The sequence below is a fragment of the Rhinopithecus bieti genome, unplaced genomic scaffold (genome assembly GCF_001698545.2).
Source record: "Rhinopithecus bieti isolate Rb0 unplaced genomic scaffold, ASM169854v2 scaffold_17275, whole genome shotgun sequence".
Classification (NCBI taxonomy): domain Eukaryota; kingdom Metazoa; phylum Chordata; class Mammalia; order Primates; family Cercopithecidae; genus Rhinopithecus; species Rhinopithecus bieti.
This window is the reverse complement of record NW_016808908.1, coordinates 818,594-830,819: the sequence shown is the minus strand read 5'-3', so window position 1 is coordinate 830,819 and position 12,226 is coordinate 818,594. Positions and strand designations below refer to the sequence as shown.

The 12,226-nt window shown below is 39.2% G+C and overlaps 1 protein-coding gene across 4 annotated transcripts in view; it reads left to right on the top strand.

The window, feature by feature from the left end:
• The window catches only part of CNOT4 (CCR4-NOT transcription complex subunit 4), a 150,543-nt gene extending 140,129 nt beyond the window's left edge, over positions 1 to 10,414 (top strand). For 2 of the 4 annotated variants that reach the window (XM_017887745.1, XM_017887744.1), the window contains exons 11-12: positions 8,131 to 8,343; positions 9,022 to 10,414. In XM_017887745.1, the coding sequence (XP_017743234.1) occupies positions 8,131 to 8,343; positions 9,022 to 9,323 (515 nt within the window). In that variant the 3' untranslated portion in view covers positions 9,324 to 10,414. The remainder of the gene's footprint in view (positions 1 to 8,130; positions 8,344 to 9,021) is intronic. The other 2 variants (XM_017887748.1, XM_017887746.1) reach the window with 1 other exon arrangement.
• Positions 10,415 to 12,226: the final 1,812 nt, after the last annotated feature.

The following is a 12,226-nucleotide window of genomic DNA, read 5'->3' as shown; positions in this document are numbered from 1 at the left end:
CTGTGCCCTGTCCCCAGAGGTGGAGTCTACAGAGACAGGCAGGTTTCCTTGAGCTGCTGTGAGCTCCACCCAGTTCGAGCTTCCCAGCGGCTTTGTTTACCTACTTAAGCCTCAGCAATGGTGGGCGCCCCTCCCCCAGCCTCACTGCTGCCTTGCGGTTAGATCGCAGACTGCTGTGTTAGCAATGAGGGAGGCTCCGTGGGTGTGGGACCCTCCCGGCCAGGTGTGGGATATATTCTCCTGGTGTGCCTATTTGCTTAAAGTGCAGTATTGGGGTGGGAGTTACCCGATTTTCCAGGTGTTGTGTGTCTCAGTTCCCCTGGCTAGGAAAAGGTATTCCCTTCCCCCTTGCGCTTCCCAGGTGAGGCAATGCCTCGCCCTGCTTCAGCTCTCGCTGGTTGGGCTGCAGCAACTGACCAGCACTGATTGTCCGGCACTCCTTAGTGAGATGACCCCAGTACCTCAGTTGAAAATGCAGAAATCACTGGTCTTCTGTGTTGCTCGCGTTGGGAGTTGGAGACTGGAGCTGTTCCTAGTCGGCCATCTTGCTCCGCCCCCAGTTCATCTATATTTTCTTATTTGCTGCCTGTGGCCTGTGTGTCCCTGTGTTCTCTATGGGATGTCCTTTCCCTCTTCCACATCAGCTGCTTTTCCTCTGATATTTTCTTATTCGTCATTCATCCTATATGTAGAATGGAAGAATTATTCACTTCCTTCTTTATGCCCCACAGGTCTTTGCTCATACTAGAATAGCATTTATTATCCCGTGTTGTAGTTATTTAAACACATTTGCCCTTCCCTTCTAATTAGCCCATGAGTCCTGCCCAGGACACAGACTTGTTGGTAGTATGTTTGATGGCAAGAACAAATGCTTTGGAGTCAGACTGATTTTAATTGCTGACTGCAACACTAACTCTATAACCTGGGACAAATTCTTGGAACTACAGCACCTACTCAGTCTCCTCATTTGTAAAATGAACCTACTACTAAACCTTATTGGATTGTTGATACTAAAGTAATTGAGTACATAAAGTGCATAGTGAGTGAAGGAATAGTGGCTGGAGTAGAAAAATGGGTAGAATATATCTTAGAGACTTTTGTTTAACATCTTGTACATATAATACTAGAATATTTGTTTTTAATAAAACATTCCTTCTTTAAACAGTTTTGATGCTACAAAAGTGTATTTGCTTGTGTTTTGGCATCTGAAATGCTATTAAAAACATATCATCTTAGTGGCTCATTTTCTTCAGTTTACATGCAGAGAAGCCTCTTGGACCCCAAAACTTAACTTACTCCTCCTGCATTCAGAAAGCTTTGCATCTTTTTGGAGAGAACCATCTGTTCACAGCATTATATAGATATGAATTAAACAGATTTTGTTGGGGAAAGTCACTTTCCAGCTCTTCTCAAGTCAGACCCTCAAGTCTGTGGATATCTTGATGCAGGTAACATTTCTGAAACACTGAGCTACCTGCTGAAGAATGTACAGGATGTCCCCATCAGGCTTTTCAGTGGAGTTGTGAGAGGGTGAAGTATGAGTACATGGAAGGGTGGACAGTAACTGCAGCTGATGGCACGGCACAGTGTGCTGCCAGATGAGTAGTTCAGACCCTAAGTGCTATCCGGTGGAAGAGAAGAGACTTTGACTTTTGGAAGATTGAATAAAAACGACTTGAAGAGAACAAGAAAGCATTCTAGGCAAGGAGAATGGAGGGAATAAAGTTTAGAAAGCACAGGTCATGTGTAGCGGATCTGGATTTTCTGTTTATGTCATTTTGCTTCTTTCTACTAGTATAAACAAATTTTGCCTTTTTTGTTGTTGTTTTGGCTGTTACTTTGTTCAGGTTCTTTGTTTCTGCTCAGAACTCTTTTTTTCATTTGGGTTCTTAAGATTTTCCACTTAATGCAAACTCTACTTTCAGATCTATTAAACCCTTAAGATTTTGTCTGTGACCTAGTGCAGTATTGGTCTGTCTTGCTTTATAATAAATGTAGTTCTAGAAATTTGAGTGTAAACTATTTAACTAGAATAACATTTTTCATAAACTGATTTTATAATGTCTGTCTATAACAATTCATTTACTGAGAAGTCATTTTCTCTGCATATTTTAGTTAATAAATTGGAAAGATTTTTGTGACTGCCCTGATGTACAGTATGCTTATATTATGAAAAGGCTTTCTTTTAAATTTCAACATGACAAATTTTGTCTGCTCTTTGAAGTTTAGTTCAGCATAAATCATTTGTATTTGAGTCACTTAGAGATTCATTGTTGAGGTTTGAGGAAATTTAGACTTTGTTCAAGTCAAATACTAATGAAGATGCACTCCATCCCAAAACTGGGAGGAGATCATCTGTAAGAGGGAGGGGTGTGGGGGCAGGAGCTAGGACAGGTTGTTCCCTATGTCTTTCTAAAAATGCACAAAGATTTGAAAGTCTAACTGGCAAAGAGTTAATCATAGTAGGAACCAGGTTTCTGTTGTGTAGCCACTTGCACCAAGAAAGATTTGTTTAAGTAACCTAACCATTGGAGCATGTGGTTTTGATCTGTAAAGGACAAGAGTGAAGATGGAAGACAAAAGCTTTTTAGAAAAAATCAGGTTGTATTGAGCCTTTTGGTAATGACCATTAAATATGGCTCACAAACTGAAGTGCAGAATAAACACTTTTAGGTGTATTTTGTGACTGGGTCTCTCAGTGAGAGACATCCTCATTGAGGATAAATACACCCAGTAGGGGTATATTTATTGTTCAATGAGAAGACCTTGAGGAGGTGGTACCAAAATTAAAATAGAGGCAAGAATTCCAAGAAGGCACAATATCCTGATTTGGTGGCACAAAAATATATTCGTGGAAACATATCTACTGGAATTGTCTTGTTTGGGGGCTTGTTTTACATGTGTTTTATCTCAATATGTTGTCATTATGCAGAGGTCTTCTATGTCTTTACCCTTTTAGCAGCAGATCTTATTTTTCAAATTAAATTTTACATAGTGCCCTAATACGTAAACTACATGAAATCAAGGTGGGAAGGAAGGATGCCTTGTCCTGGTACCCTGCCCCCTCAACTTCCATTCTTTCAGGTGAAGCTTTTATGCCAGCTGGAAAAACTCATTGGCTTATTGCCAGTGACAGGTTACTGTTATGAGCAGATTTGCCCACGTTTTGCTATTTATAGTTTTACATTTCATAATAATTAACATATTACAGTTAACCTGGAGAACAGAAAGGGGGGATACCCACTCTGTATGCTGTTAATGCTAACGGTGTGTGCTTACCCAAGCAGTGTTCTGTGAAAGGTCTGATGTCAGAATTCATTCTGAAGGATAGTCTATAAGATAGTCATTGTTTAAAATGCCTTTCTGTGTACTTCCTAGTAAACAGTTGGACTAGTACAGTGTTATGTAGAAATACTAAAGATAGTTTCAACCTGTTGTGAGATTTTCAGGTTTGGCGTGGGAGGAGGGGGAGAGCTGTGTAGTAACTAAAATGGCAACTCCACGAATGCTACTGTTCTTCACCCACCAACATGTTCCCATACGTGTCCCAACTGGCCTGTCTTTTTACTGAACTTATGTAGCATATTTTAATCATATACCACCCTGGGCATTTCTTCTGTTGCTTTTTCAGATGTAGTTGTTGAACTTTTCATGTATTTTCATCGTCCCACTGTCTAGACTTTTAGCCCCTTAAAAACAGAGGTCATGATTTAAGTGCTTTTATGTTCCATGCACACTGTAGGCACTCAGTAAAAAGTTGCTTTGATTTTAGCTTGGCGGTCTTAATCTATGCATTTTATACTGATTTTTTAAACTTGTTGTTGTTGCTAAAAACTAGATTTGTCAACTTGTTTGGTGCATCATGATCGGCTTACTATGGATTCTGCTACCTTGACCAGCAAAGTAGCAGAATTTTAACTCTAATTTCTTCTTTAATAAGAGGTTTTCTGAGGCAGGCAAACAAAGTATACTGATACTTCTTACATAGTAGAATATGAAAGTGTGGCACATGGCATCTTGAAAGTACTTTAAATTGTGTTCCTTTGAGTTCTGCACTGAAAAATAGAACTACTACCAACAACTTGACCCCCTTTCCTGCCCTCAAATTGTTTAGAACTGAAAATAGTGTTCTTTTGTACATACTTATATGCCATAAAGTAAAATTTTTTAACATCAGAAAACATCTAAATATATTATCAATTCTTTAAGAATAAACACTCCTTCCCTGATGTATTATACTATTACTAATTACTTTAAAATAAAATTAATATTGTTTTAATATAAAATGTTTGGTAACTTGATTTTTATTATACTTTGCTTGCTCTTTTCACATCTTATGGTAAGTTTAAAGTACTTTCTGGTATCTTTGTAATGTTTTAGCGATGAGAAGGCTCATTATTAGATTGACTTCACACTACTGCTGAGAATGATGGGCGTTATTCCTAAGTTCCTAAAAGGAGAGTTGTCCACAGGGCTAGTTCCTGGCAGTAAGAAATACTTAGCTTCTTGGAAAGTTTATATCCATTCAGTATTGACCACCAGTGGAGCATTTGTTGTTAGGCATTTAGCAAGTAATAAATGTGCTCCAAATTGCATTTCCTTCTCTTATTTTTATCCTTATGAGAGAGTAAGACAGGTGTTATTTTTACTTATGAATTAGGGGTCCTGGGATATACATGGCTAAATTATATTGACAGCCAGTTGTAGAGATGCCTTATACAACCTATCTACAATGTTTTCTCTATGAAACCCACTGACTTATACACGTTGAATTGTACTCCAGTGTGAAGTCCTGTGTAAATAAAAGAAAATGAACTTGCATCAAGTTGAGTCAGTGGTCAAAGTCCTGGTACTATTCAAAAGGAAAATGTGCATTCCAGTGAGATCATTTAAGAGCCCTAGAAGCAAAGGAATCAACTTCCTTTGTGTCAGTGGTTCTGGTTCTCAACTAGATGCAATTTTACTTCCCTAGAAGACATTTGCAATGTCTAAAGACAATTTTGGCTATCACAACTGGGGAGTTGGTACCCCTAGCCTCTAGTGGGTAGAGGCCGGCAATGCTGCTAAACCTCCCACAGTGCTTAGGACAGCACTCCACAACAGAGAATTATGTAGTTCAAACTGTCAGTAGTGATGAAGTTGATAAACCCTGCTGTATGTATTTCAAAGAATGGAATTGTCAGAAGCCCTTGCAGCCAAGACAAATTTGGGTCATTGGGAGGGAATGGGGAGTCAAGGAGGTGACTTCAGGTACGGCTGGACTGAGATGAGCTATTTTGATGGGGTTAGGATTAAGCTGATTTCCTTTCTCTCACCTTTTCTTTGTGCCAACACTTGGCATAGCAATAGTGGAAAAAAACAGTGAAATAAACTTCTTTTCTTCTAAGCTAGATGGAATATGGTCCTATTCCAAGAGCTAAAAGCATCATTCTACTTCCCTGTAACACTTGCAGCTTTACTGTAAGCCACACACCCATGCTGTCAGGCTCCCAAAATGTCAAGGCACATGATGTTTTGGGGGGAGGGGTGTAAAGATTGTTGCATTATAAACTAGCTGATTTATTTCCCAAGGTATCCTGTAATCATAGTGCACCTGGGAGGATCTAAATTTCTCACTGTTTCTGCATCATGTGCCATATGTGAATTTCTTTGGCTAACATACTCTTGCTTGATTTGATTAGTCTACAATTACAGGAACAAATGTCCCTTAAAACAAACTTTTTTAAGAGTAGTTTTAGGTTCTCAGCAAAACGGAGTAGGAAGTACAGAGAGTTCTCATATAACCCCTCTGCCTTTATTGTCTTTTGACTATTACTGAATTTCAAATAAGATTTATGTAAATGCAAGTGTTATTCTGTTAATGCAAAATTAAATGTTCCTCAATTTCATTGCTCACTAAATGGTAAAGCAAAAGTTAGGAGCAGATTGGTTTCACTTACGGGATATTCTCTCTCTCCCTAGTCAGTAGAAGAGGGAGGATCATCATTTGCCTGGACTTCTTAGGGACGTTAGCCACTCAGTGTAAGAGCATTTATCCTCCTGAACATTGTCCCATGTAGTTATACATCATCTTTCTATTTCTGGGGGATTTTATTTTTTTTCCAGGAAGTTTTCCCTGTTTTGTTTTTGCCTAATTGGAAGCTATTTTAAGTTATTCAGCCTGACAGTTTGACTGCTTTAAAAGTTAGAATGTTGCATAGCCGTAAACCTTCCTGTAATTGAGAGTGTTCTAGGACTTAAATTTGTGATCTTGTTTGTGTCTCATGTAGTTAGGGAGCCAGGGGGAACCTAATGATTGTATTCTTGATTAGAATTTTTTTCTCCTGGCCACAAAGTCCAGTTTCTTCCTTGAGTCACAATATCTCTCTTCAAATCATGACCAGTGGGCATACTATAATGCTTCTGTGTTTCTCTCTTGCCTCCTTTCAATCATGGATCTTCCCCTGGACTTTCCATTTAATATTTGACCCTTTAAAAAAGTAATAGTCTGTACAGAGTAGAGAGAGAGAGAGAGTAAGCTTACTTGCTTTTTTTTTTTTTTTTTTTTTTTTTTTTTTTTTTTGAGGCAGATAGGGTTCAGGTTCAAGTTTCTCAATAACGAGTTTTGTGAACTTGAGCAAATTATTCCTGAGTCTGTTTCTTTATCTAGTAAATGCAGATTATTTATCCTCCTTTGCCTACCTCTCAGGGCTGTTGTGAAGATCAAATGAAATAATTGACTATTAGAGTGCCTTGTAAACCATACAACTCAATACAAATGTAAAATAATATGCAAATATAAGAAATGTGAGGTTTAGTAAATTACATCAATTATGAAATGAAAGTAGGCTTGGAGGATTTATTTTCCCTTCTGTTGTCTTGTTTTGTGTAGCCTAGAGAGCTTTTTCTTCATCTTAGTAAGTTCAGAGATGACCTTTGTTCAGTTTAGTTGTTTTTTGTGTTTTTCTAAATAAGGTCAATGGAGTTAAATGCTTCACTTGTTGAAACATGATATAATTTGGCATAGATCAGTGGTTGGTGGAAAGCAAAATTACAAAAAGAAAATCCTGATTTTGCTAAACAGCATAGATCGTGCCTGATAGAACCTCCTCCTCCTCCTTCTCTTCCTCCTCCTCCTCAGCGTTGATTGCTAATCAGTTCTGTAGAATCAGAAATATTTTTCTATGCTTTTTTCAAAAACTCTAGTTTGTAATTTGACTTGCATTCATATTTTCAATAAAACAGCTATCTAAGTATTTGTTAAATAAAACAATTATCTAAGTAGTTGTTATACTTCACCCTTTTCCCCCCAGCCAGTTAGTTATAGTATGTGGATTCTGGATGGTAGTAGATCAAGTTAGTTTAGTCACAATTTATAAAAAGCCTTTTTTATGTTGCTAGTGTCTTCTCATGTTTGATGCTATTCATAAATAGACCCAGAAAACTGTAGTGCTCCAGGACTCAGGCTGTGAATGATCGGTCGAACTGTTGGAGTAGGGCAGGCAGACTGTTGGACATTATTCCATCTAAAAGGTGTCAGCTCCTGCTTCCTTGGCCTTAGTGACTAAATGGAAATACATTCTTTTCAAATTCAAAAGCCTGTTCATTACTGCTTTTCTCTTCTGAAACACATTGCCAGTTTTATAATCAAGAAGGACTTAATTATTTTTCTTTTTCTATTGCTTATGTTTATTCTTCATAAAATGACTTTTCTTCCATTTGATGGGCTGAGAAATAAGCTCCTATATTGGACTTTGCAGACTTGGCTTTTTTATAGCGTAAATCAGCTCAGCTGGCTAAATGCCTCACTAACTGAAACTTCATAATGTAGCTGGAACTAAATTGTGCTCTGGAGCATTGAGTCTTTAAACTGGATTATTGATTTACAAACCCATAATGGTGAAGAGGCTATAGAGAGACAAGAAGCTCCCTCTCCTGATCCTTGAGCAGGTTTTTCCTCACTTACTTCAGGGGCTCTGAGCTCACGAGCAAAATCCTAATGAAGTTTATCTTGCTAGGACAACCCATTTTAAATGCTCAATAAAGAAAGAATAATTCTTCTCCCGCTTAACCACTAAAGAACAACATATGTTTCTAACGTAGCTTTTTATTTTTTTTTATCTTTCATTTTTTTGTTGGTAAATCTCCCAGACAACAGCAGTTCTGTAGAGAGTTTAAATATGAAGGAATGGCAGGACGGGCTAAGGGCACTTCTACCCAACATTAACATCAACTTTGGTGGACTGCCCAATTCTTCTTCCCCCTCCAACGCCAACCACAGTGCACCAACCTCCAACACTGCCACCACCGACAGCCTGAGTTGGGACAGCCCTGGCAGCTGGACAGACCCAGCCATCATCACAGGTAACTTTCTCACTCCCTTCAGCTCCACTGACTGCCAACAGTTTGGTTTTTAGCACAGATAAAATAAAAACCGAGATCTCTTCAACATAAGCTTCTTTTCACAAAGCTGCAAGTGTGGAGTGGCTTGTTTGGTTCTCAGGGGTCATGCAAGTCTCATTTAACCTGTCGGCCTAGTTGTGTATTAATAAGAAGGCATTTGGTGCCTAGGTTGCTTCTTCTGGTTTAAGTAGGTGTTAACGTCTAGCAACATGTGTATTTTGTAGGCCTCAAAGTACAAAAGGATCTGACTTACTCTTCTTATAAGGAACATACTCCACTTTTTGTTATAAAGCTCTCTATTATAAGGCTGTCTTGTTACGCATCCCTGTCAGAGGAAGAAAAGCACAATTGGGAAATGCCGTCATGCAGTTCTGGGGAATGGTGTTTTGCAGCTGTGCCTCTGTGACAGTGGGGGACTAAGTCTAGTTCAAGAGGAGGCATGGGTTTGTGTGACAATAAGTCTTGGTTGTTGGGGGAGGATCAAAGGAACAGAAGGTTTAGAAGGTCTCATGTGGAAGGAGTTTAAAATTGTAATCTCTTCTGTGTTTCCTTTTGGTTTTGTTTTCTAAATTTGTTTGATGACCTTATTCTTTCCACACAAACTCACCATTTTCCCTCTTTTTTCTTTTCTTTCCTTAGGTATTCCAGCATCTTCAGGAAACAGTTTAGACTCTCTTCAAGATGACAATCCTCCACACTGGCTAAAATCCCTTCAGGCCCTCACAGAGATGGACGGCCCCAGCGCTGCTCCATCACAGACCCACCACAGCGCCCCCTTCAGCACACAGATCCCGCTGCACAGAGCCAGTTGGAATCCCTACCCTCCTCCTTCAAACCCTTCCAGCTTCCACTCCCCACCCCCAGGCTTTCAGACAGCCTTCAGACCCCCCAGCAAAACCCCCACAGATTTACTACAGAGTTCAACACTGGACCGCCATTAGGCAAAGAGGAGCAACCATTAGAAAATGCAGGATTTGTCCCACTTTGTTTTCTCCCTCTCAGCCCACCACCCACAGCTCCCTTCTCATTTCTTATGTTCTGAAGAATCCAGTACCTGATCAATTTTTTTTCTCCCTACCCCCAGATGCAATGCGATCACAGGGTCATTACCATCTCTTTATTAATTGTAAAAGTTTTTGTTGATCCAGCATTTGAGTGACACTGTTGAATGTTTCTAAAAATGCCTTTTTAAGGAGAGAAAAAAAAATCAAAGGGCAGTCTCAATACTTAGAAAATTATTGTTTGTCTGTTGCGCATAATAATGACATAATCTGCTTAGCAGAAAATGGCGATTAATCTATAGGAAAGGTCAAGTAAACGCATTATCAACTGCAGAAGTTTGAAAACCAGGTTCATTTACGTGAGATTGCTAAATGCATGGGGGAAAACAGTGGTCCTAGCATCCATCTTGTATTCAGCTTATCATTATTGCAGGGAAAATGCTTTTAATTTAAATTAATTTTTAATTATTTTGGCAAGCTGATGGCAAGGACTTGATTGTGTCGTTAAGCAAAAGAATGTATTGGAAATTGATGGAAAGACAAATTCATCTGTAGTAGTAACTGGCTGATTGCTAAAGAGTTTATAAGGAGGTGAGAAGTAATTTTTTTAAAGGAGAAAATTTTTTTGGCTTTAGATTTAAAGTAAATTGAAATGTTTTAAAGAACAAAAGTATTCACAGATTTAATACCTATTAATAATATAAGAGCTGAAATGTAAGTGATTTCTTCAGTCCTTCTCCTCTGTCGGAATCGTTTTTCTTTTACCGTAAATTCACCTGACGAGGGCACTCTGAGATAGCACTGCTCTGGGGCCATCTGATCACCATCAGGAGCAAATCTCTGACCTCCTTGCCTGCAGCTTTTACTTAACCCTGTAGTTTCTGGACGTTTGTGCAGTATTGAAAAGACAGGAGAAAAGAAAACAGAAACCTGGTTATAACCTGACGCTAAAACTAAAAACAAGGAAATGTACCTCTTTCTTCAGAATTAAAACTAAAATCTTAAATAAAACAGAAAACTTGATGATGACACTTGGGTTGTTCTTGTTTTTGTTTTTCCGTTTTGTTGCATGTGAGTTTGAAAGATTTTGTGACAAGTAGCCATCAGATTTTCCATTTGATTTTACATCTTCAACAATAGGGAGGGAAGATGGCTTAGAAGAAGAAAGTGGAGGATAAACAACCATTTTATTGTCAGCCAGTGTCATCCTTGAAGTTCAGCCCATCTTGTCCTCAAGAATCCCTCTTCCAGTGGCTTTCAGTAGAAGATTCCTCTTTCTGCTATTGTATTATGCAGGCCAAGCCTTCCCAACTGAGAAGCCTCATGTGCCAGTAATGGAGAGGTTATTGACATGCTGAGATGTTGATTCTCTTTAGGGAGACCTGGCGGGAGCAGCAGCCACTGTGTCACACAAGTGGCACCACTTTGTGAGTGCCATGATGGGAAGGAGATCGGGAAACACTGATGTAGATGATCCACAGACACATCTTTTATGACTGACCATTTTAGGAAGTACCTGATGATGGGGCGATGATCGCACCACTGACCAAAAGAGGGTAGGGGATAAAAGTTACCTGTTCCCCAACAGGACACCAGGATCTGTGTGGTTTGTATGTCTTGCGTTGGGCTGCATTCAGAAACCCAAAGCAGGAACTGGCATATTTTCAGCCATGTCCATTAAGGGAAGCTTTGTCGGATCAACTAAATAGAGATCATACGTTCTGTGTTTTCAGGTGGGTTTTTTTCATCCTTACCTTTTTGCTGTACTTTGTTAAAAAAAAAGTTTCAACTCAATTTTTAGAAACTTAAACATGATATTCTCAAATAAATGTCACCACAAATAGATGGTGACCAAGTGGATAGTAAATTGTTTTGTAAAATTAACAAAATTACCCTGGGTAAGTGGAGAGGACTAGAAATGACAAGCTCTCTTTGCCCTTGAACTTCGCTTCAGTCTCCTGAACCTTCACATTGTACTGCAAAATGATGGACCAATGCACAAATAATATTCAGATGCCAGTAAATTGTAATCAAGGCTTTTTGCGGGATGGGGAGGGAGTCCTGAGATGGGCATATCAATAAAAATGTTGCTTTTTCTGTAACAGGAGGGAACTTCCACCTTATAAGGCTGTGCTGTAATTGTGTGTATGTTTAATCGGTCATACAGAAGAGTTTATAGAAAGCATGACTTTACAAAAAGTATGAAGAATAAAAATAATAATGATCTGTGTGCCTACCACCGAGGTTAATAATAGAGGCCGGGTGCGGTGGCTCACGCCTGTAATCTCAGCACTTTGGGAGGCCGAGGCAGGCAGATCACCTTAGGTCAGGAGTTCGAGACCAGCCTGGCTAACATGGTGAAACCCCGTTTCTACTAGGAAAAAAAAAAAATTAGCCTGGCCTGGTGGCTCTCACCTGTAATTCCAGCTACTCTGGAGGCTGCGGCAGGAGAATCACTTGAACCCGAGAGGCAGAGGTTGCAGTGAGCCGAGATCGTGCCATTGCACTCCAGCTTGGGCAACAAGAGCGTGACTGTCTCAAAAAAAAAAAAAACCTCGATATCTTAAAAGCCCACTATTTGCCGTCTCCAATTAGACCATTTTCTTTCCTCCTCATCTACAAATTTTATTTTAATTTCTGTGTTAATCTTCAAGAGTTTTGTCAGCTGTGTATCTATCCTTGAATAATATATTGTTTAGTTTTAAAAAGCTGAGTAATAAACCCAAGCCTAGCTGTGGAAGGAAAGGGCAATGTTGTCACTATTAGATTAAGGCTTTTAGGAGAAAGTAAACTAAACAACTTCTGGGGCATAGTTTGGCTTTAGCGTCTCTGATCATTTATGA